Source organism: Dama dama, chromosome 22 (genome assembly GCF_033118175.1).
Source record: "Dama dama isolate Ldn47 chromosome 22, ASM3311817v1, whole genome shotgun sequence".
Classification (NCBI taxonomy): domain Eukaryota; kingdom Metazoa; phylum Chordata; class Mammalia; order Artiodactyla; family Cervidae; genus Dama; species Dama dama.
This window is the reverse complement of record NC_083702.1, coordinates 49,184,487-49,210,076: the sequence shown is the minus strand read 5'-3', so window position 1 is coordinate 49,210,076 and position 25,590 is coordinate 49,184,487. Positions and strand designations below refer to the sequence as shown.

Here is a 25,590-nt window from a genome sequence, read left to right as displayed (position 1 = left end):
CCACAGTTTATTGTGATCCACACAGTCAAAGGCTTTGGCATAGTCAATAAAGCAGAAGTAGATGTTTTTCTGGAACTCTCTTGCTTTTTCGATGATCCAGCCGATGTTGGCAATTTGATCTCTGGTTCCTCTGCCTTTTCTAAAACCAGCTTGAACATCTGGAAGTTCACAGTTCATGTATTGCTGAAGCCTGCCTTGGAGAATTTTGAGCATCACTTTACGAGCATGTGAGATGAGTGCAATTGTGCGGTAGTCTGAGCATTCCTTGGCATTACCTTTCTTTGGGATTGGAATGAAAACTGATCTTTTATAGTCGTGGGGCCACTGCTGAGTTCTCCAAATTTGCTGACATATTGAGTGCAGCACTTTCACAAAATCATCTTTTAGGATTTGAAATAGCTCAACTGGAATTCCATCACCTCCACTAGCTTTGTTCATAATGATGCTTCCTAAGGTTCACCTGACTTCACATTCCAGGATGTCCGGCTCTAGGTGAGTGTGAGTGGTCATACCTTCGTGATTATCTGGGTCATGAACATCTTTTTTTGTACAGTTCTGTGTATTCTTGCCACCTCTTCTTAATATCTTCTGCTTCTGTTAGGTCCATACCATTCTGTCCTTTATTGAGCCCATCTTTGCATGAGTGTTTTCTTAAAGAGATCTCTAGTCTTTCCCAGTCTATTGTTTTCCTCTATTTCTTTGCACTGATCACTGAGGAAGGCTTTCTTGTCTCTCCTTGCTATTCTTTGGAATTCTGCATTCAAATGGGTATATCTTTCCTTCTCTCCTTTGCTTTTCACTTCTCTTCTTTTCACAGCTATTTATAAGGCCTCCTCAGACAGCCATTTTGGTTTTTTGCATTTCTTTTTCTTGGGGATAGTTTTGTCCCTGTCTCCTGTACAATGTCATGAAGCTCCATCCATAGTTCATCAAGCTCTCTGTCTATCAGATCTAGTCCCTTAAATCTATTTCTCACTTCCACTGTATAGTTATAAGGGATTTGATTTAGGTCATACCTGAATGGTCTAGTGGTTTCCCCCACTTTCTTCAATTAAAGTTTGAATTTGGCAATAAGGAGTTCATGATCTGGGCCACAGTCCACTCCCAGTCTTGTTTTTGCTGACTGTATAGAGCTTCTCCATCTTTGGCTGCAAAGGATATAATCAATCTGATTTCGGTGTTGACCATCTGGTGATGTCCATGTGTAGAGTCTTCTCTTGTGTTGTGAAATATTCATGTGTATATATATATATATATATATATATATATATATGTATGTATAAACTATTTTTTTATCCATTCATCTATGAGTGAACGCTTAGATTGTTTCCATATCTTAGCTGTTGTAAATAGTGCTGCAATAGATGTAGGATTGAAATATCTCTTCTTATTAGTGTTTTCATTTTCTTCAAATAAATACTCAGAATTGCTAGATCATGTGGTAGTTATATTTGAATTTTTTGATGAATCTGCATACCGTTTTCGACAGTGGCTGCACCAATTTACATTCCTACTAGCAGTGCATGAGGATTCTCTTTTCTCCACATCCTCACCAGCACTTGTTGTTTCTTGTCTTTTTGATAACAGTCATCCTAAAAAATGTGAGGTGATCTCTCACCGTGGATTTAATTTTCATTTCCCTGATGGTTAATGATGTTGAGAATCTTTTCAAGTACCTATTGATCGTGTATATATCTCTTGGAAAAAATGTCTATTCAGATCTTCTGCCCATTTTTGAATCAGATTGTTTAGGGGTTGTTGAGTTCTTTATATATTCTGATACTAACTCCTTGTCAGACATATGATTTGCAAATATTTTCTTCCATTCGGTAGGCTGCCTTTTTTGTTGTTGCTATTTCTCTTTGCTGTGCAGAAGATTTTTAGTTTGATGTAATCTCACTTGTCTATTTTTGCTTTTGTTGCCTTTCCTTTGGTATCAAATCCAAAAAAACCACATTGCCAAGTCCTATGTCAAAGTGCTTATTGCCTATGTTTTCTTCTAGGATATTTATAGTTTTAGGTTTTACATTCAAGCCTTTGGTTGATTTTGAGTTAATTTTTTTATATGGTGTAAGTTAGTGGTGCAGTTTAATTCTTTTGCATATTGCTATCCAGTTTTCCCAACACCATTTATTGAAGAGACTGTCCTTTTGCCATTGTGTATTCTTGGCTCCTTTGTCACAAATTACTGACTGTGCATGTGAGTTTATTTCTGGGCCCTCTGTTCTGTTCCATTTATCTGTGTCTGTGTCTGCCGGTGTTCTACTGTTTTGATCACTATAACTTTGTAGTTTAGTTTGAAATCAGGCATCCTTCTTAAGTGGGATCTTCTTAAGCAAGGTACTCAAGTCAGAGAGATGAATGTGGATATGTGTAGAAATAATAGTGTTGTACAGTTCAGATGGTTTTGGAGGCAGGGAAGTGAATAACCAATGAAAAGAGGTTTTATTAACTCAGAAAATTGTCTTATCTCACCAAACAAAGATGCAGAGATTTTTAGGGTTGGTTAATCAGAGGCCCAGCGTGATATTCAGAATCCCCAGGATTTCCCCTTGTCCTTGCTGACTTCCTTGGCATTGAATTTGTCCTCAGACTGCTCTTTTCCCAGTTGAAAGTTTGCTACCTCACTCCAGTTATCATGTCCACTCACAGCCATGTTCAAAAGTGGGCCAAGCCACGGGATCTCTCCTATTTCTTACCCTCTCCTCCCTCCCTCCCTTCCCCTTTCTCCCTCTTTTCTCCTTTCATTTCTTTTCTTTCCTTTCTTCCTTCCTCCCTCCTTCCCTCTCTCTCTCCCTCTTTCTTTCAAAAGCAGACTCCCCCCATCCCACATTTTTGGAGACCAGAAATTTGAAATCAAGGCCCTTTTCCCTTTTTGTTAGGAAAAAAATAACTTTCCCAAAAGCACCACAGGGCTTCTTCTTAATCTGATAGTCCAGATCACCATGTCACATGCCCCACCTAATCCATCATGGGTTAGAGGATATAAAATTACCATGATAGATTTAAGTTGACCAATGTTCATGTCTCTAGGATTTGGAGGGGTGCAATCATACTATTCAGTGATGGAGATAGCTCTTCAAACTATAATGTATTATGTCAAATAAAAATACAAATTGATATAAGATTTTTCTGTAAAAGTCAGTTTCTCCTTTTTTTCTTGTTAAAGTGTGATAAATCTCGTATGTTGAAAAAGCCAAAATGCCCTTGCTCTCAAAGCATCAACATTTGAGGACAATGTAGTCTTTTGAAACTTGGAAGAGGTGAAAGACCCGTGTGGTTTCCTACTGAAGTTCACTCCTTTTTCTTTTAACAGATGAGGAAAAAGAAAATAACAGAGCATCCAAGCCCCACTCCACTCCTGCTACTCTGCAATGGTAAGTTCCATTCTGAGCAAGTTTTCTCTTGATGCGAAGCTCATATAACTGGTCTTCTTGCCAATAGTACAGCATATCAGTTGGAATGTCATAGTAACTTGACCCAATAGCCCATTGCAATCAATTTAATTTTCAGGTGTGTAAAAAATACTCAACTTAGATATAGCCTGGAGATTTAAATTTTCATATTTATTTTATTTGGGAGTAGACTTATTTTCCCAACATCAAAACACTGACAAGGACTGGATTCCACATGGATGTTATTGACTTCAATAGAATCTATTATTTTAATAAATAATGTTGCAGCCAATTATAGAGGCATAGGTCTGTTCTCCCTTACCAATGACCCCTCAATAAATTAATAATTAATTGCAACTATACTACAGTTGGAGCTTCCCTGGTGACTCAGAGAGTAAAGAATCCACTTGCAATGCAGGAGATCTGGGTTCTGTCCCTGGGTCAGGAAGATCCCATAGAGAAGGGAATGGCTACTGGCTCCAGTGTTCTTGCCTCGGAAATCCCATGGACGGAGGAGCTTGGTGGGCTACAGTCCATAGGGTCATGAAAGAGTTGGATGTGACTGAGCGACTAATACTTCATACTATAATTATTTTTTGACATTAATAAAGTGAATACAAATTATCTGCCTGAGTGGCTCTCCCTTTACTATCTGGAATTCCTGGACTTGATGTAACAGTTAATGATGTGGTTTAAGTGTTTGTACTCATGTTTGATACGTACAGGTAAACGCTCCTCTAAGAGCTGGACTTACAAATTATGTTGTAGCTTTGAACACCAAGGCTACAGGAACACTTGACACTCACCCCTCAGAGGATTTTGTCAGTTAAGGGCTATTACTGCTTCTAGCAGTGCAGCCCACAAAGGCGAAGGAAGTGAGGAATTAAGGGGAAGGAGAGAGAAAGGGATGAATCTACTGTGTGCCAGGCTACATGTTAGGCACTTTGTACAAGTCTCTCATTTCATTCTTACAATTCTGTCAAGCTGGTATTGTTATGCCCATTTTACAGATGAGGAAAATAAAGCTTAGGCAGTTAAATCATTTACCCAAATATACACACAGCCATGAAGTGGCAGAGGCAGGAACCTGGCTGGATCCCTTTAACTGCAAAGCCTTTGCTTCAGAAAAAAAGGAAGAGAAAAATCAGGAAAGATGGAGAGACCAGATCAGAAAAGGAAGCAGATGGGCTTTAATGAGCAAATCATATTAGATTCTTTTGACTAATCCACCCACAGGTGAGAGGAAAACAACATTGGGAGAAAGCATTCAGGAATGCAACTCAATCTTCTCCAACAAGAGTCTCAGTAGCTTGTTTTGCTGCAAGGATAGCAAAAGTTGTTCTCAAGAGCTCCATTTCCAGGCTTTTGGGCTGCTTCTTTCAATTTGTCCCTACATTCCTTTTCTCGCTGCATCTGCTGCTTTTTTGCTTTATTTAAAATTCTACTCTACTTCCCTCTTCAAATCTCTCCCCATACCCTTCTGCCCAAATTATGGCCACACAGATTCCCACGATGCCAGCACATTGAGTGAAGGATCAACATAAAAGACTTCGGGAGTGAGAGTTTCTAGAAATGCTAGAAATCAGCAGACACTCTTGGTTTAATCATCTGAACACATTGTACATTTCAGAGTGAAAAATTTGAAAGGCAGCAGAAGAAAATCACCTTGTTCACATCTGTTTTTCTGTGATCTTCTGACATTTGCCTGGCAACAGAGAGACTGTCGATAGTGTAATCTCTTACATCAGACTGCGTGCATGCGTGTTAAGTTGCTCAGTCATGTCCAACTCTTTGCAGCTCTATGGACTGCAGCCCGCCAGGCTCCTCTGTCCATGGGATTCTCCAGGCATGAATACTGTAGTGGGTTGCCATGCCCTTCTCCAGGGGATCTTCCCAACCCAGGGATCAAACCCTCATCTTCTACATCTCCTTCACTGGCAGGGGGTTCTTTACCACTAGTACCACCTGGGGAAGACTGCCAGGAATTAACTCCCAGCTGTGCTTTTCCGTGTGACCTTGGGCAAGGTCGCTCACCTCTCTGTGCTCTCCGTCTGCTCACCTGTAAAACGGGGATGGCAGTAGTATTCTCCTCATAATGTAGTCACAAAGAGAAAATGAGAGAGTATGAACAGTGTCTGGAGAAGAGTGGGTGCTGGATAAACCTTAGCAACTGTGGATCACTCAGCAGGCATCTTCCTTCTGAGTCCCACAAGGACATCCTGGAATAGGGCTTCTCTCCTTCCTGATAAACTCATAGGCAGTTCTCCCACTGCACCTAAGTCTATACAAAATATTTCTTTTTCTAAATAAGAGGTCCCATATGTCATTCCAGAAGAAATTTCATTTTCCAATTCACAAAGCCAGGCAGTGGATTTGTTTTTGTGGGAAAAAAAATCTGTTTTCAGAGCCAAATCAGGTTTGAAAATTTGTAAAATTTAGTCTTATTATTATCAAGAGGCATCAGGTTGTTCAAACCTCAAATTTTCATATTTTTAAGATAGAATTTCAGTCCTTCACTAAATTAAGAAATATTAGCACCTACTGTTTGCTGGCCCCTTTGCTGGTCTTTGCTGACCAAGAATAGGGGCTGATGAAAGAAAAATTTGGGTGACAATTTAAAAAAGTATTAATTATAAATAAATAAACAAGGAATATACTAGAGATAAGCGCAGAGTGAAGAATTAGAATTAGCTGAGATGATAGTATCTCAGAGGCTATTTTAGGTTGAATAGTGAGGGAAAGCTTCCTTAAAGCGGTGACATCTAAGTGGACATTTATGTGACAAGAAGTCCTCACTACACCACGATAGTGTTAAAATCAGGGAAATGTTCTCAGTAGAGGGGACAGTGTGGGTCAGGCTCTCCCAGAGGCAGACCCTGAGCAGAACTATGCGTGCAGGTGGTTTATTAGGGTGCCCAGTATTGACACCACAAGGGTGTAAGGAGGGTTATTGGGCTGCAAGGGGGGCCATGGCAGTGGCGTTGGTGATCCCACAGGGAGTTCTGAGCTGGGGTGGCCCGTCAGGGATAAGCCCTTCAGAGACTAACTGAGGCGATGGATCCGGGCCTTTATTCCTGCACCTCACTCATCACAGCAGGTAGGCAGCCCCCAGGAACAGGGCATAAATTTGGGCGAGGCAGTTCCCTTCCAGTCCTGCGAAGGATGACTCCCCGGGCAAGCTTCAGCCTCAGCAGTCAATCTCTCAGCAGTGGGGAAGGACGCCTCAGTCCTGAAAGGTAACCCAGGCATGCACCGATGGCCTGTTCACTCTCTCCAGGGTGGAGCAGGCGGAGCTTGTTCAGGGAGCTGCAGAAGGTGGTCTGTGTGATGGGAGCTTAGCCAGTAAGGAAGACAGTGACACTGATGAGATGGGATAAGGAGGCAGGGAGACTGTAAACAGCAGGGAAGAAGAAGCAGGACATTTCTCTAAACTTAGGGACAGCTGTTGTTCAGTCACTAAGTTGTGTCCAGCTCTCCGATCCCATGGACTGCAGCATGCCAGGCTTCCCTGTCCTTCACCATCACCCAGAGCTTGCTCAAACTCATGTCCATCGAGTCGGTGATGCCATCCAACTGTCTTATCCTCTGTTGTCCCCTTCTCCTCCTGCCTTCAATCTTTCCCAGCATCAGGGTCTTTTCCAACAAGTTGGCTCTTCACATCAGGTGGCCAAACTACTGGAGTTTCAGATTCAGCATCAGTCATGCCAAGGAATATTCAGGATGGATTCCTTTAGGATTGACTGCTTTGATCTCCTTGCTATTCAAGGGACTCTCAAGAGTCTTCTCCAATAACACAGTTCAAAAGCATCAATTCTTCAGCACTCAGCCTTCTTTGTGGTCCAACTCTCACATCCGTACATGACTACTGGAAAAACAATAGCTTTGATTATATAGACATTTATTTGTCAGCAAAGTGATGTCTCTGCTTTTTAATATGCTGTCTAGGTTGGTCGTAGCTTTTCTTCCAAGGAGCAAGTGTTTTTTAATTTCATGGCTGCAGCCACCGTCCACAGTGATTTTGGAGCCCAGAAAAATAAAGTCTGTCACTGTTTGCATTGATTCCCCACCTATTTGCCATGAAGTGATGGGACAGTCAAGCTCAAAACAATGGTGGAGGATATGTGACCTCTTACATCGAGTTCCACATGAGTAAATTGTTTTAGACCAGAGTTTCAGTATAAAACTTCATCTCTCAGAAGGAACTGAAGACACCCTCCATTTTACAAGGGAAAGTGGCATAGTTTATACTAGGTCCCCTTTCTGCTCTGGCTGCTAAGAAGTCCAGAGCTAAATCTGATGCTAAATTTTCAACCTCTTTCCTTTGTCTAATTTTCTTCTCCTTTTTCTTATTTTGTTAGGTTTTTAGAAGAGGGCAGGATGCAAATAAATTCAACAGATACTCATTTACATTTCAATTTTATTTTCTTTACACAAAATTCATTTCCTTATTGAAAAACAAAAACATTACAGATAAGGTTAAAGTCCTTTCTTCATGTAGTTCCTTCCCTTGTCCTCCAAAGCAACGCTGTTACCAGTGAGAAATATGCGTGTGTGTGGATGTTTGTGCATACATGCATACACGTGTGTGTATATATGTGTTTGTGTGTTTACTGTCCCTTACCTATGCATTTACATCCATATGTACTGATAGGATGGACTTTCCTGGCAGTTCAGATGGTAAAGAATCTGCCTCCAATGCAGGAGACCCAGGTTCAGTCCCTGGGGTCAGGAAGATCCCCTGGAGGAGAGTATGGCAACCCACTCTGGTATTCTTGCCTGGGAAATCCCATGGACAGAGGAGCCTGGTGGGCTACAGTCCATGCAGTCACACAGAGTCTGACATGACTGAGCAGCTAACACACATGTACTGATAGAAGTTTCTGAACTGTTTTTCATTTAGTATTTTCTCCTATATACAAGAATGCAGATATATAACACCAAAAATATAGTTTGGCAGCCTGTCACACAGTCCTGATGCATAGCTGGCTTTCTTCCTCAGCTTGCTGTTCTTTTTGCATATCCTAAGCTATTCCAGATTAGTCCACAAAGAACAGCCTCATTCTAATCACGATGCAGTATTTCATGTAAGACCGAGGCAGAATTCCTTTCACCATTTCCCTCTTTTTTTGAAAAAATTATTTATTTGGCTGCATGGGGTCTTAGTTGAGGCAGGCAGTTTCTTCCCTCCGATTCTTCTGTTGCAGGTCGGGCTTAGTTGCCCTGGGGCATGTGGGATCTTAGTTTCCTGACCAGGGATCAGACAGACACCCACTGCACTGACAAGCAGAGTCTTAACCACTGGACCACCAGGGAAGTCCTGCGATTTCCCTCTGGACATGCATTTAGCTGTATCCAGATCTCACCTTCGCCATTACACGCAGAGCCCCAAAGAACGTCTTCATACGTCCCCTCACACACATGCTGAAGTGTTTCTTCTGCATGGGTATCAGGCAGTGGAAGTGCTGGATGCACAGAAAATGTTCACAGGATTGCAACATTGCCCACTCTAACAGCCTTACCATTTTATATACAGCCTCAGTACAAAATGCTTTAAATAAAAAAGAACGTTGCTCCACGCACGACAGGGCATCTCATCCTTTGAGGCATCTACATCCTTCACATCGTCACCTTTCTCTAAGGGTATTGGGCAGGCCCAGGAAGGGACCCTGGCCTCACCACCCAGGTGGTAGCTGCGGGCCTGACAATGCCCAGCTCTCCCGGGATGCTTGGCTTGTTTCTGATATTGGGTTAGGAGCCATCTGCTACTCTCGCCTTCCCCAGCCTGGCCGCAGCCCCCTCCCCACGGCCCCAGAGACCATCCCCGCTCTAAGCCAAGCTGCCGGAAATAAGCAGGGTCACGTGATCCGGAGGCACCCACCCCCACCCCCAACCCAGCATAAAACAGGCAAATATTGTCAAATGCCTTCCGCCAAACACTTTCCAGCATCCTCGGTCATGAGGTTAGTCAAGCCCAACCCACTGGGGATGCGGAGCCCTGCTGGAATCCTGGCCACACAATAACCTCTATTCACAAGGAGGATTTCAGCCGGGGAAGCAGCCCGTTCCACTGTCCCCGCCGGCTTGCGGCCAGCACATGTGCTCCTCCGCTGCTCCGCCCTCTCGCGCACTTCCCCTGTGGCCGGTGTCACTGGGAGATTCTGTGTGCCGTCAGAGTGGAGACACTTTCCCATCTGCAGTTTCTAGGGAAAGGAAGGCCCTTCCCCAAAGTAGGGGAATGGAAGACCACGCTGTCACTTGCATGGGAGACCTTTTCCTTTCTTTTAAAAAACAAAAATTAGGCTTGGATGATTGCTAGGCTTTCAATATCTCAAATCAATATGAAGCAAGATAAATTTGGTGTTTCTTTTTAAAATGCCCTCAGAGGCCAGAGGTAGAAAATCGGGCTGGGTACTGTTCCAATGCTTTGGCCACCTGATGCAAAGAGCCAACTCACTGAAAAAGACCCTGATGCTGGGAAAGATTGAGGGCAGGAGGAGAAGGGGACGACAGAGGATGAGATGGTTGGAGGGCATCACTGATTCAATGGACATGAGTTTGAGCAAGCTCTGGGAGATGTTGAAGGTTAGGGAAGCCTGGTGTGCAGCAGTCCACGGGGTCACAAATAGTCGGACACAACTAAGCGACTGAACAACAACAAAGCATAACCTTATTTTTTTCCATAATATGAGTTAGACCACCTCTTTCCAGAAAGAAAGGCTAAACATTCTTAGCTGTGAATGTAACCGGAAGTGATAGATAGTGGTGGCATCTAGCCCATGTGATTTAGTCCTGCTAGAAACCCTCACCTAGAGATGGAGAAAGATAAACAGGACAACAGGAAGGGTGTAACCATCTCAGACAATGAGACGCTACGTTGTAGAGCTAGGTTCTTACTTTTAGAAAATATTTTATGCTGTGGGTGAAGGTATAAAATGGTAAAGCCTTTTGAGTGGGCAATTTTGCAATCCCACAAATTAAAAACATGTTAATATATGCATCCACGCCTGGATACTGACATGGAGAGACACTTTCCCAGGTGTGCAAGGGAGCACGTGTGATGTTCTATGCAGTCCTATTTGTAATGGTGAGGTGGAGGTGAGTAGACAGGGACTAGATGGAAAGGGAAGAGTGAAAGGGGTGGTTTATGGTAGAGGATGGTGCCAAAATCTGCTCTGCTGCCCGTCAGGGCCACCAGCACTCTGGCTGCCAGCCCCTAGCCTAGGCCCCAACAGATGGGTTAGCAACACCAAACTTGTGACACTCTCCTATTACACTGCCTGGTTTCTGTGGAAAAAAAAAAAGACTTGATTAATCAAAAAATGAACAGAGTGATTTTGATGCCAGACCGTGGCTAATGCCAGGCCTTTCCGGAATACCAATTCGGTAGCTTGTAGGAGAGAAATGAGATTTGGATTAGATTACTCTAGATTCCGGTCCGGTTGAGTCGTTACAATAGCAGAAATAAATCCCTGATTCAGTCCATGGCTGAGCATTGACCAAACTAAACAGATTGAGCCAATACCCGTGGTGTGCCAGGCTTGCCCCAGCTGATGTCACCAGCTGAGCTCCTTGGACCACATGAATACTTGTAGAGGAGGCTGGACTGTTACCCCTCTTTGAAGAAGAGGAAAACAAAGGGGAGATTCCCAGTCTCACTCTACCCAAGTGGGGGAAATGCCTGACTCCTAAGAAGACCCTCAACCAAGGGAGACGGGGCCAGCCGAGGTCCTGGGAGAAATACCAGGGACCCACCTGAACTTGTGTTTGTCTGAAGACAGTTTAAGTGTTAGTCATTCAGTCATGTCCGACTCTTTGCAACCCCGTGGACTGTAGCCCGCCAGGCTACATGGGATTTTTCTAGGCAAGAATACTGGAATGGGTTGCCATTTCATTCTCCAGGGGATCTTCCCAACCCAGAGATCAAACCCAGGTCTCCAGCATTGCAGGTGGATTCTTTACAATCTGAGGCACCAGGGAAGCCCGTGTTTGTCTACCCAACAGCAAATCTTGATTTTAATGATTCATTTAATAAAATAGATTTGGTGGTTTTATTTGTTTGTTTTGGCCTTTTGAGGAATCTGACTCAAGCCTACCCAGAGCCCACATGAGCCACCATTTTGTACTTAGTTATCATCTGGTGATCGTCCTTCCAACTCTTTGTGACCCCATGCAACATAGTCCATGGAATTCTCCAGGCCAGAATACTGGAGTGGTAGCCTTTCCCTTCTCCAGAGGATCTTCCAAACCCAGGGATTGAACCCAGGTCTCTGGCACTGCAGGCAGATTCTTTACCAACTGAACCACAACGGAAGCTCCTTCCTCAGTGATCAATGCAAAGAAATAGAGGAAAACAATAGAATGGGAAAGACTAGAGATCTCTTCAAGAAAATTAGAGATGCCAAGGGAACATTTCATGCAAAGATAGACTCAATAAAGGACAGAAATGGTATGGACCTAACAGAAGCAGAAGATATTAAGAAGAGGTGGCAAGAATACACAGAAGAACTATACAAAAAAGATGTTCACGACCCAGATAATCACAATGGTGTGATCACTCACCTGGAGCCAGACATTCTGGAGTGTGAAGCCAAGTGGGCCTTAGGAAGCATCACTACGAACAAAGCTAGTGGAGGTGATAAATTCCAGCTGAGCTATTTCAAACCCTAAAAGATGATTCTGTGAAAGTGCTGCACTCAATATGTCAGCAAATTTGGAAAACTCAGCAGTGACCACAGGACTGGAAAAGGTCAGTTTTCATTCCAATCCTAAAGAAAGGCAATAGCAAAGAATGTTCAAACTACTGCACAATTGCACTTATCTCACACGCTAGTAAAGTAATGCTCAAAATTCTCCAAGCCAGGCTTCAGCAATACGTGAACTGTGAACTTCCAGATGTTCAAGCTGGTTTTAGAAAAGGCAGAGGAACCAGAGATCAAATTGCTAACACCCGATGGCTCATAGAAAAAGCAAGAGAGTTCCAGAAAAACATCTATTTCTGCTTTATTGACTATGCCAAAGCCTTTGACTGTGTGGATCACAATAAACTGTGGAAAGTTCTGAAAGAGATGGGAATACAAGACCACCTGACCTGCCTCTTGAGAAACCTGTATGCAGGTCAGGAAGCAACAGTTAGAACTGGAGATGGAACAACAGACTTGTTCCAAATAGGGAAAAGGAGTATGTCAAGGCTGTATATTGTCACCCTGTTTATTCAACTTATATGCAGAGAACATCATGAGAAACACTGGGCTGAAAGAAGCACAAGCTGGAATCAAGATTGCTGGGAGAAATATCAATAACCTCAGATATGCAGATGACACCACTCTTATGACAGAAAGTGAAGAACTAAAGAGCCTCTTGATGAAAGTGAAAGAGGAGAGTGAAAAAGTTGGCTTAAAGCTCAACATTCAGAAAACTAAGAACACGGCATCCGGTCCCATCACTTCATGGCAAATAGATGGGGAAACAGTGGAAACAGTATCAGACTTTATTTTTTTGGGCTCCAAAATCACTGCAGATGGTGACTGTAGCCATGAAATTAAAAGACGCTTACTCCTTGGAAGGAAAGTTATGACCAACATAGACAGCATATTAAAAAGTAGAGACTTTACTTTGTCAACAAAGGTCTGTCTAGACAAGGCTATGGTTTTTTCAGTAGTCGTGTATGGATGTGAGAGTTGGACTATAAAGAAAGCTGAGCCCTGAAGAATTGATGCTCTTGAACTGTGGTGTTGGAGAAGACTCTTGAGAGTCCCTTGGACTGCAAGACCTAACCAGTCCATCCTAATGGAGATCAGTGCTGGGTGTTCTTTGGAGGGACTGATGTTGAAGCTGAAACTCCAGTACTTTGGCCACCTGATGCGAAGAGCTGACTCATTTGAAAAGACCCTGATGCTGGAAAAGATTGAGGGCAGGAGGAGAAGGGGACGATGGAGGTTGAGATGGTTGGATGGCATCACCGGCTCTAGGACATGAGTTTGGGTAAACCCCAGGAGTTGGTGATGGACAGGGAGGCCTGGCGTGCTGCAATCCATGAGGTTGCAAAGAGTCAGACACAACTGAGCGACTGAACTGAACTGATTGTCCTTCCTGGGTTCCCACCTACCTTCTGAGAAACTGTTGGCTTCCTAAAAGCAGAAGTTTGTGTCTCCTTGCACATAGTAGGTGCTCAATAGGTAAACACTGACTTATTGAGTGGATGGATATCAGTCCCTAGCACAGAGTGAGACCTTTATAAGGGTCACCCCTGAGTTCACACTCCACAGCAGGCTTTTCCCAGCCTTGTGATTTGGGGCAAGTCACTTAATCTGCCATCTCTTCCTCCACGTCCTGGTGATAATGTTACCCATTTTGAGGGAATAGCGATAGCAAGTATGAGCATCTCTGGTACAGAGTAGGCACTTGCAAACATATATAAATCAAATCTGTTAATGTAAACAGGTTTCCCTTTGACCACCCAGGTGTTGAAGCTTTTGTAAAAAGTTTTTTGAGGGACTTTCCCTGGCTGTGAGGCATGTGGGATTTAGGTCCCTGACCAGGGATCAAACCTGCATTTGCAGGGGGTGCGGGTTTGATCCCTGGTCAGGGACCTAAGATCCCACATGCCTCAGAGTCAAAAAATAAACATAAAACAGAAACGATGTTGTAACAAACCCGTTAAAGACTTTAAACATAGTCCACATTAAAAAAAAACACACACATTTTTTTTTTAAGTTTTTTGTTTTTTGGATCTGTGCAAAACTTGCTTTTCTTTTCCCCATCCCCATTCTCTTCCTCTTTCTTCCATCCGCTGTTTTACTGACATGTTCAGGGCACAGTGCTAGGAACTACGTTGACTAAATAGGAATGTGATTTGGTCCCAGTCTTCAAAGAGCTTTCAGTCTAAGATGTGAAGCGTTACCTGAATATTCCACAATAACATAGTTACCCTCCATACCGGTAGTTACCCTCCATTGGGTGACTGGCGTATACCAGCTGGAGGGCTGAGGGCTGTGCATGGATTCTTGCTTTACCCTCACAGCAGCCTCGGGAGATGAGTATTGGATACCATCCCCTTCATCTTTACAGATGAAGGAAGTCAGAGTCTGAGGGTTCAGGTAACATACCTGAGACAGTAGCGCTTGTCAGTGATGGAGGAGGATCCACGCTCAGGGACCCCTGATGTGATACTGCTTTCTCTCAATGAAGCTGTGAGAGCCGTGAAAAGATGGGAAGAGCTCTGGAGACCCCCAGGAGGCAGTGAGAGCTTTGGGAGCAGACGATGCAGCTCCTCAAGTAAGATGCTTTCTACAGACATAACTCAGCACTCTACGTATTATCAAATGAATGAATGTGTGAATTTGTCAAGGAAGAAGTTAGTGTTTAGCAGATGGGGCTGGGTGGGAATTAAACATGGCTCTGTGGAAGAGAAATTTCAACTGAGTGTTGAAGAGTGAGGCCCAGAAGAAGGGGTCCCCTCTGGTGGTGGGAAGGCCAGGGAACATGTATAGTAGGGTGGAATGTGGCAAGGTGTGTTTGAGGAGTGGCAGACAGTCCAGGGGTCTGGAGAGAAGTGTCTATGTAGGGGAGTGAGGCCAGAGAAGCTGGAGACAGAGAAGTAGTTAGGGGCCAGAGAGAAGGAGCTGTGGGTGTCGAGGCAAGGAGTTTGGCCTTGTGTGAGAGATAGAGAGGAGTCACTGATGGGACTAGACTATTGTCTGGCTCTGCGTGCTTGATCTGTTTATTTTTCCCACTTTTTTCACAGTCTCAGATCTCTCTGATAACCTCAGTAATAAATTATGATGTTTAGCAAGTTAAAAAAAAAAGAATCGTGGCATCTTTTTGTTGTTCAGTTATTAAGTTGTGTCCAACTCTTTGTCACCCCATCTACTGCAGGACACTAGGCTTCCCTGTCCTCCGCTATCTCCCAGAGTTTGCTTAAATTCATGTCCAGTGAGTCGGTGATGCCATCCAACCATGTCATCCTCTGTCATCCTGTTGTTTTTACTTTTGGTAAAATAGAAGGAAAAAGTTTCTGTCCCAGACACGTCTACAAGGACTTGAGAAACGGAGGCTGGACTGAAAGCTCATGTGAATATACAAGAAAAATAGGTTTAAAATGAGCAGAGGGAGAAATTATGCTACAAGCTGAGACATCTGCTCTTCATTGTAAAGCGCTAATACGAAGCTTCCAGCACGTGCCCTCAGATGCTGTATGCTGAAACTTAGTGAGGAGGCCTTTTGACAATGTATACTGCAGATAATGACTTGTGTTGGCGAGTGGATTGAGGTCATTATCCCTCCATAATAGGATAGGCTCAATTCAAATATGATCAAGTTGTTAAATAGAAGATCAGAAAATGGAAGAAGTAGAATGTTTTTGTGATCATTAAAGAAAAAAAAAAATCCAGGTATAATGGAGTATTGTTCACCACGCCAGACTAATGATGTCCTGTAGAAGTGAGGAGGAAAAGGGGAAATTTCATCAGATATGAAGAGATATAATTAACTGCCTTTCTTTCTGCCATGCCTTGGGCAGGGAAGCTGGCATTCCAATTAGCAACTTCGGTACATGCATGGACCTTCTGCAGTTTGTGAGGAGGTTTGGGGAATGGTGTCATGATGCTATTACTGTAGAAAATCATCAAGCATCAAAGTCACCCTTAACGCCAATTACATCTCTTCGCTCCTAGAGCTTATTAAAATGCTTCATAGTTATAAGCCACCTAGATACCTTGAGGCGAAGAAGCTCCAATAAGGAAAATAAAACATGGATAAGAATGTGGTTATTTTAGAAGGCTGTGGTCTTTGGCAGGTAGCTGCTTCATTAGTTTAGCCTGTGTGAACTGTGACTTACACTCATATGATTCAAACTGTTTGTCGTAGCTATGTTTCAGTTAATGACATGTATTTTAAATTTGATCTCATATTTAATCCTGATTCCATAAATGACTAGATTTAGTGAGCAAACAAGCCACATAAACAACAAATAGAAATTGAGGCACAGGGGCTTAGGTCTTCCCTGGTGGCTCAGAGGTAAAGAATCCCCTTGCAATGCAGGAGACACAGGAAACAAGGGTTCAATCCCTGGATTGGGAAGATCCCCTGGAAAAGGGAATGGCAGCCCACTCCAGTATTCTTGCCTGGAGAATCCCATGAATGGAGCAGCCTGGTAGGCTACAGTCCATAGGATCGCAGAGTCGGATATGACTGAAGTGACTTAGCACAGGGGGTTAAGTGAAGTAACCAGTGAGTAGGGGAGCAGGAATTTACCTGGCAGCCCGTGCCCTTAAGCACCACATTTGGAAGCGTTATCCTCCCCACCCCACCCCCACCAGCCGCCATAACTTGCCTGCTGCTGCTGCTAAGTCGCTTCAGTCGTGTCTGACTCTGTGCGACCCCATAGACGGCAGCCCACCAGGCTCCCCTGTCCCTGGGATTCTCCAGGCAAGAACACTGGAGTGGGTTGCCATTGCCTTCTCCAATGCATGAAAGTAAAAAGTGAAAGTGAAGTCGCTCAGTCATGTCCGACTGTTAGCGACCCCATGGACTGCAGGCCACCAGGCTCCTCCGTCCATGGGATTTTCCAGGCAAGAGTACTGGAGTGGGGTGCCATTGCCTTCTCCAATAACTTGCCTAGTTGGCATTTATTAATCTTGGGGTTGGAGCCCCCTTCCACCCATTCAGCCCAGTTAAACTTGAGGGCTTCCCAAGGTGCTCTCACCCTCCTCACATCTGGAATGAGACCCACACGCTACGTGTTATCTCTGCCCCTTCAGCCTCTCCTTCAGTCCACACTCCATCATTCCCTGCCCCAACTATTACAGTCACTCCAACCTGATCTCATTTGTTCACTCATGCATTTGACAGGCACTAGTGTCAGCCACCATGTGCCAGGCTTCATTAGTCCCCCTTGTCCAACCATCACAGAGGTACTAGGTGAGTTTTCCAGAGAATAAATTCCATCACGGCACTCCCATGCTTTGAAAAGTTAAGCTTCCTCTAATTTTAAAGATCATATGCTTTTTAGAAGATGAATTCCAAATGGTTTAAAGTGCATGTTTGTTGAATGTGTCTACAGATTTTTCTTGCTGAAATTAATTTTAGGAAATCATTAGCAAAGATAAGCAAAAAGTGGTATTTCCCTGCTCTGGGTAGCTGGTTATGCATAAGGTTCCAACTGCCCAGGTTGTTCTTGTGTATGCATTAGGCTGGAAAATGTCCCACAACACAGTGGCCAAAAGAGTTGAAGTAAAGTTTTCTAAGGAAATCCCTTAATGGAACTCTCAATAGTCTAAGATGAAAATTATGACACCTGATTGGGTTGTTTTGTGTTTTTTTTTTAACCTTCTTTTATTCTCAATCTATTGCTGGCAAATACAACATACTAAATTTTCAATTAATGCTAGTTACTACTGTTGATTACATTTTAAATTGAAATATAGTTGATTTACAATATTGTGTTAGTTTCTGGTATACAGCAAAGTAATTCAGTTAAACATATATATTTATTTTCATATTCTCTTTTATTATGGTTTATTACAGGATATTGAATATAGTTCCCTGTAATATACAGTAGGACCTTGTTGTTTGTATGTTTTATATATAATAGTTGGTATTTGCTAATTCCAAACACCTAATTTATCCCTTCCCCACCTTTTTTCCCCTTGGTAACCATAAAATTGTTTTCTATGCCCGTGAGTCTGTTTCTGCTTTGTGAATAAGTTCATCTGTATCGTATTTTAGATTCCACATAAGTAATATCTATGGTATTAGTCTTTTTCTGACTTACTTTACTTAGTATAATATTATAGTCCCTAGGTCCATCCATGTTGCTGCAAATGGCATTATGTCATTCTTTTTTATGGCTGAGTGTATTCCATTGTATTTGATAACATTATTATTATTCCTACAGCATTCTATAAATACCTAGGTCTTCCTGCCTCTGAATATTTTTTTTCAGTTCTCTCAGTACCACTCCGCTGCCTTCTGAAAATAAAACTATCATAGTAACTTATTTTTTTAAATATTTATTTTATTTTTGGCCACGCTGGGTCTTTGTTGCCACTCATGGGCTTTCTTTAGTTGTGGCAAGTGAGGGATGTTCTATGGTTGCTGTGTGAGGGCTTATCATTTCGGTGGCTTCTCTTGTTGCAGAGCACGGGCTCTGGGGCATGTGGGCTTCAGTAGTGGTGAACCGTGGGCTCAGAAGTTGCAGCTCACGGGCTCCAGAGCGTAGGTTCATTAGTTGTGGTGCACAGTTGCCCTGTGGCAAGTGGATGTTCCTGGACCTGGGATCAAACGGGTACCCTTTGCATTGCAAGGTGGATTCTTAACCCCTGGACTATGAGGGAAGCCCTGACAGTTGAGGTTTTATTCTCTCTGTTTCATGCCCAGACGTTGGAGGTCCATGCTTGGAGCCGGTACTTCAGCAGGTCACCAAGGATGCAGGCTTCCTCTTGCTTCTTGCAACCCAGTCTTTATCCTGTGGCTTTGATCCTCAGAGTGGCTGGTCTACATCCGGGCACTGCTTCTGGCTGTGGGCATCCGTGAGCAGCCACTCGGGGCTCACCAGCACAGCTCCACAGCAGAGCTGGTTGCCTCTTGCTGACAGCGCACCCCGCCCACGGCCGACTGTGCCCTTGCAGTTGGTCCCATTCACCCTGATAGCTCAGCTGGTAAAGAACCTGTCTGCAATGCAGGAGACCCCGGTTCGACTCCTGGGTTGGGAAGATCCCCTAGAGAAGGGAAAGGCTATCCACTCCAGTATTCTGGCCTGGAGAATTCCATGGACTATACAGTCCATGGGGTTGCAAAGAGTTGGACACAACTGAGTGACTTTCACTTCACCTGTGGCTGCTACTGGTATCATCTGCCCTGGTATACTTCTTTGCCCCAAGTTTGAGGTCCTGGGTGCTCCCAGAGGGCCTGATGGCAGAGGGGTTGTCTCTCGAAGCAACACCATTCTCATAGTAACTCTTCAGCTCTGGAGGTTGCTAACTCTTATGCCAAGCCATATTCTCTCATGTGGCATTCAAGGATTTTCCGTGCCCCCTCTCCCACAGTTCTCTCCTTGTAGATGCTGCTTTACACACCCCATTCTCTACTCAGACCAGTGTCTCCATCATCCAAAGCTTGTGCCACATCGGTCTCTTATCCTTGCTGTTCTCCTTACCTGGAACCCCCTCCATCTACCATGGCAGAATACCACAGTGGCTCAGAGTGTGAAAAACTCTCCCATGTACTAGCTGCATGACCATAGGGAAATGAATTTCACCCTCTGAGCCTCAGTTTCCTCATCTAAAATATGGGCATAACACTTCCATCATATGATTATTGAGAGATAATCCATACCCAGTGCCTGGCACCTCACAAGAGCTCAACAGATGATACTGTTTTTGTTGTTGTTACAAAGAAGGAACCATAATCATCTGTTCCCACCTTCACAGTAATTTCTGTTTTCCCACCTTCCTCTGTACTTGTGGTTGGGAATTTGTAGTACTTAAATATTCTTATTTCTGTGTGTTATTCTCCCGCAAATAAACTGCAAAGTAAAGTAGGGCATAGATTGTGTCTTATGTCAACACAGGAGCCTACAGGAGGCAGACAGGGAACAGAAAATAGATTGGGTGTAAGAAAAATAGTGAGGAGGGAGGACTCTGGCCAACCCCAGGGTACATGTAACTCTGGCCAATTGTTGTCATGCGGGAATATGGGCCGAGTGCTGCCAGAGCTCAGCCTTTTCAAAAGAAGCCAGAAATCCAGCTTCTTATGTGAAATGTCCTGAATTTTAAAAGTTGGGCCAACACTGTTCAGGCCAAACAAAGAATGTTTGTGAGACCCCACTTTGTGAAAGCTGCATTTTTCAGATGATCCCCATGAGTTTGTGCATAAGCTGGTTGTTTGGACCTTTGAACTTCACTTTTCCAGGGAGACGATACTGTGAATGGCATTGGCAGGCGGGTTCTTTATCACTAGTGCCACCTCAGAAGCCCCTTTATCCACTGTCCACATTCATCAGTTCTCCAAGTACAAACAAGGACCATCCTGTGCACCACGGCATCCCCCGCACATGGTAGGTGATAAGAGATCAATAAATATTTGCTGAAGGAATGTGTGACTGAAACAATCTATCCAGCAAACATTTACTGAGCACCTGCTGTGTACCCAGAAGTCTGCTGGACTTTAAAAATGCAGAAGTGAATCAGACACCACCCCAGCCTCAAGGAATTAGGTTGCCTAGAAGGGATTGCATCAACTATTTCCTGGAACACTTCTAAAAATTGTCAGGCATTACTCAGCGTTCCCCTTCCCGGAAGAAGGGGGAGTGGGTGAGATGGATGACCTGGGACCGGTCAGTCAGCACAGGCGTCTTCACTTGTCCAAGCATCCCTCGGGTTGTTTGGCTGTCTGCGTCATCCACGCACTTGGAATATGAAATGATTGAACTGATTTTTCTCTCAACCACATGTTGCAATGAGCCAAAGGACCACTGCCCTTTCAAGTGGGCACCTTGGGAGGCCGTGTCCTCATTCCTCTTCAGTTACGACAGCGCTGAACCACTTCTTTGGCAAGTGCCCTCAGAGAAAGTTAGAAGCCACTTGAGGACATTTGTTTCATTGCTTTAGCATCATGCCTTATTTCTGACCCCCTAGAAAAAAATCATTGGGAGAAAAGGGTATTCCAGTCACTTAAGCCCTCAAACTTGGTTCCAAGTGACTTGGGATTGTTTCCTAAAATTCAATTCACCATCAAAGGAGAAATATTTTCTGTTGGTGAGTTTATTGAACAGTGTGTGCCTCATTCTCTGATGGCAGCTGGGCTCAAAGAGAAGTCCCCAAATTGTCATGTGCCCCAGCAGTTTTGTTGAAAAAGAGGTTTAACCTTCCAGTGTGTCCATGACAAAGGAGGCTGATTCTTTTGGATGCTTACATCCAAAATGCTTACATACATGCTTTTGTTTTATTTCAATAGTGAAAACTTTTATATTTAGACTTAGCCAACTGGACTCAGTTTAGATGATCCCAATTTTGTTGGCAATATCCAAAGCATCGTAGTCAGGAGCTGGTCGAATATATGCCTTTTCCTCTCCATCAAGTCTAATCAGGGTGTGACCTCAGTCACATAAATGTCATAGAGCTTCTTCACAGGCTGTTTTTAATTTTATTTTTTTAACTTTTTATTTTGTACTGAAAAGTGAAAGTGTTAGTCACTCAGTGGTATCTGACTCTCTGCATCCCCATGGACTGTAGCCCTTCAGGGTCCTCTGTCCATGGAAGTCTCTAGGCAAGAATACTGGAGTGGGTTGCCATTCCCTTCTCCAGGGGATCTTCCTGACTCAGGGGTTGAACCTGGGTCTCCTGCATTGCAGGCAGATTCTTTACCTTCTGACCCACGAGGGAAGCCCCATCTGGGAATGAATAGCAAATTAACAAACAATGTTGTGATAGTTTCTGGTGAAAGTGAAGGGACTCAAGCATACATATACTTACATCCATTCTCCTCCCAAAGAAAGGCAATGGCAACAAATGTTCAAACTACCACACAATTGCACCCATTTCACGCGCTAGCAAAATAATGCTCAAAATTCTCCAAGTGAGGCTTCAACAGTACATGAACCGAGAATATCCAGATGTTCAACTTGGATTTAGAAAAGGCAGAGGAACCAGAGATCAAATTGCCAACATCTGTTGGATCATAGAAAAAGCAAGAGAGTTTCAGAAAAACATCTATTTCTGCTTTATTGACTACACCAAAGCCTTTGACTGAGTGGATCACAACAAACTGTGGAAAATTCTGAAAGAGATGGGAATACCAGACCACCTTACCTACCTGCCTCCTGAGAAATCTGTATGCAAGCCAAGAATGAACAGTTAGAACCAGACATGGAACAACAGACTGGTTCCAAATTGGGAAAAGTATATCAAGGCTGTATATTGTCACCTTGCTTATTTTAACTTATATGCAGAGTACATCATGCAAAATGCCAGGCTGAATGAAACACAAGCTGGAATCAAGATTTCAGGGAGAAATATCAATAACCTCAGATATGCAGATGACACCATCCTTATGGCAATAAGCAAAGAGGAACTAAATATCCTCTTGATGAAAGTGAAAGAGGAGAGTGAAAAAGCTGGCTAAAAATTCAGCATTCAAAAGACGAAGATCATGGCATCTGGTCCCATCACTTCATGGCAAATAGATGGGAAACAATGGAAACAGTGAGAGACTTTATTTTCTTGGGCTCCAAAATCACTGCAGATGGTGACTGCAGCCATGAAATTAAAAGACGCTTGCTCCTTGGAAGAAAAGCTATGACCAACCCAGACAGCACATTAAAATCAGAGACATTATTTTGCCAACAAAGGTGTATATAGTCAAAGCTATGGTTTTTCCAGTAGTCATATATGGATGTAAGAGTTGGACCATAAAGAAAGCTGAGTGCTGAAGAATTGATGCTTTTGAGCTGTGGTGTTGGAGAAGGGAGTCCCTTGGACTCCTCCCTTAGAGGAGATCCAACCAGTTCATCCTAAAGGAAATCAGTCCTGACTATTCATTGGAAGGACTGAAGCTCAAGCTGAAGCTCCAACACTGTGGCCACCTGATGTGAAGAACTGACTCACTGGAGAAGACCCTGATGCTGGGCAAGATTGAAGGCAGGAGGAGAAGGGGATGACAGAGGATGAGATGGTTGGATGGCATCACTGACTCAATGGACATGAGTTTGAGCAAGTTCCAGGAATTGGTGATGGGCAGGGAAGCCTGGCATCCTGCAGTCCATGGGGTCACAGAGTAGGACATGATTTAGGCCTGAACTGAACTGAACTGATTCTCCTCCAAACTCCCCTCCCATCCAGGCTGCCACATAACATTGAGTAAAGTTTCCTGTGCTACATAGTAGGTCCTTGTTTGTCCATTTTAAATGTAGCAGTGTGTACATGTCCATCCCCAACTCCCTAACTATTCCTATCCCTCATCCTTCCTGCTGGCAACCATAAACTCGTTCTCGAAGTCTTCACAGCCTGTTTAATTTGGTGCTTGTTGGTCTTGACATTCACAGTGAACACCAATGTGCTCTTGTCTTCTGTTTTCTTCATGGTTGACTTAGTGAGGGGGAACTTGATGATTGGATGTCTATGTTTTGGTGTTTGGGTTAAAGAGGGAAAAAAAAAACTGTCCCGTTCACTCTTATGTCCCCAGTATCTAGCACAAATTCTGGACATGTGAGTGTTCAAAAATGTTTTATGGAGAGGGAGAGTGGATGATAATGAAGTCCAACACCTACTAAGTGCTCACCACATGCCAAGCCCCATGCTGGTTCTTGTCACACGTTACATCTGATCAACAATCAGAGGTAACAGTCTGGCAGTTACAGTTGATACCTCCAGAAGCAAACTGAGGGCTGAGGTGAAATAGCTTGCCCAAGGTCACCAAGCCAGCAAGTGCCAAAGCCGGAATCTGAACCCAGGTGGAACTTCCGTGGGCTTCCTTGGTGGCTCAGACAGTAAAGAATCTGCCCGCAGAGCGGTACCCTGAACCCCTACCCCATAGTCATTAAGAAGGTAATGGCTATGGAATCATATGATAGAACCTCAGTGCAGCAGGGAAGGTGAGCCTAAAGGAAACAAGCAGTTTAGCCCCCTGCCGTGGTCATAAAACCCCCCTCAGTGAGCATGTCAGAGTCTCTCGAGCTTCCCAGCCTGCCGTGGGGTGTTCATTTTCCCTGGCTGTCTCACTCTGCTGCTCTCATTAGCCAAGAAGCTCCAAGATATTGACACCTATTAGAGACGGCTACACAGTGGGTAGCTTGGGTAAAGGGCGGGGGGCAACTGCAAGATTCTGTATCATTGCTTGGAGTTGGGGGGAACCTGATTCACCCAGAATGCGGTCAGGTCAGTTACCCCGCAGAGGAAAGGGATTAGGAGTTTGCGTTGGGAAAATGACCTGACGTAGCACCCAAAGCGGCCAGGAGTCTGATCCCGCCAACTCCGTGCCCGATTTTAGGCAGGTGGCTTTGTCTTCTTGAGTCTCAGTGTTTCCATCTGTAGTAGAAGGGTTATTTCTCAGGCCTGCCCAGCTCTGGAGAAAGACTAGAAAGAACAGGTCCTTCTTGCTTGGGTTCTCTCATCAAGCTTTTATTTTCCCAGGCTGGAGGAGAACTACGAGATTGCAGAAGGAGTGTGCATCCCCCGCAGCGCCCTCTACATGCATTACCTGGATTTCTGTGAGAAGAATGATACCCAGCCTGTTAATGCTGCCAGCTTTGGGAAGGTGAGTCCAACCTCACCCACTTTATTCCTTTTCTTCCCCTTCTCAGTAATGGATATGTAGTTCTTAACCATGTTTTAAATAATTCAATTTTTTTTAGGTTACCAAAGTAAATACTTTGGTTACTTTGACATTAAAATGTCAAACAATTGTTAACATAGTGGTACCAAACCAAATGCCAAAGCAGAGTAATACCAAAGATTAAAGTTTTCAAACAATTCAGACATGTTGTAAAATAAAAGTGAATGTCTACCTTGAGTTTCCTCAGTACTTAATTTGCAAACAGTAACTTCTTTTCTCTGAGAGGTAGTTCTTGAGCTGGAAAGTATGTTATGTGGGTGTCAGTGGGACAGGCTTGGGTTAGCAACGCGAAAGACTTGGAGAAACTGAAGGGGCCTTGCATCATCAGCGTGGAAGTCTGGGAGTCCTCAGCTGGAGGTAGTACGATTTGCACCATCACTACAGCCCTGACTGTTCTCTATCCACTTATGATGAAAATACATTCCACACGTTTTCTGTAGTTATCTCTACAGAAAATCATTACCACTGAACGTTCATATTCAGCAGGCCAAGGCAGGCAGCTGGAACTTTCTTTAAGATTCACTTCATTGTACAGCAGAAACTAACACAACACTAAAAAACAATTGTAAAAAAAAAAAAAAAATTGTATTCCAATGGGAAAAAGAAGACTCATCGTGTTTATCTGATAGATTAAAACCTAGATATTTTACATCCTGAAAGCACTCAATTTGAGTCAATACGTCTAAACTCTTTCTCCTTTTATTAGCTTCTTTTTTACTATGTATAATTTTTTTTCTGCATCTGCCAACAAAAAACAGGCAATCTTGTCCTGCACCATTATTCCTTACCAGTGTTCTGAGTGTGAGTGTAGTGGACTGAAACAAGAAGAAGATGTTTAAGTTTCAGAAATTTCCTTCTCAGATCCCCA

The 25,590-nt window shown here is 43.6% G+C and overlaps 1 protein-coding gene across 1 annotated transcript in view; it reads left to right on the top strand.

Annotated features, from left to right (window-relative positions):
- The window catches only part of RFX4 (regulatory factor X4), a 158,940-nt gene that overhangs the window by 25,457 nt on the left and 107,893 nt on the right, over nucleotides 1–25,590 (top strand). The window contains exons 3-4 of the mRNA XM_061125442.1: nucleotides 3,317–3,377; nucleotides 24,521–24,644. Coding sequence (XP_060981425.1) covers nucleotides 3,317–3,377; nucleotides 24,521–24,644 — 185 coding nt within the window. The remainder of the gene's footprint in view (nucleotides 1–3,316; nucleotides 3,378–24,520; nucleotides 24,645–25,590) is intronic.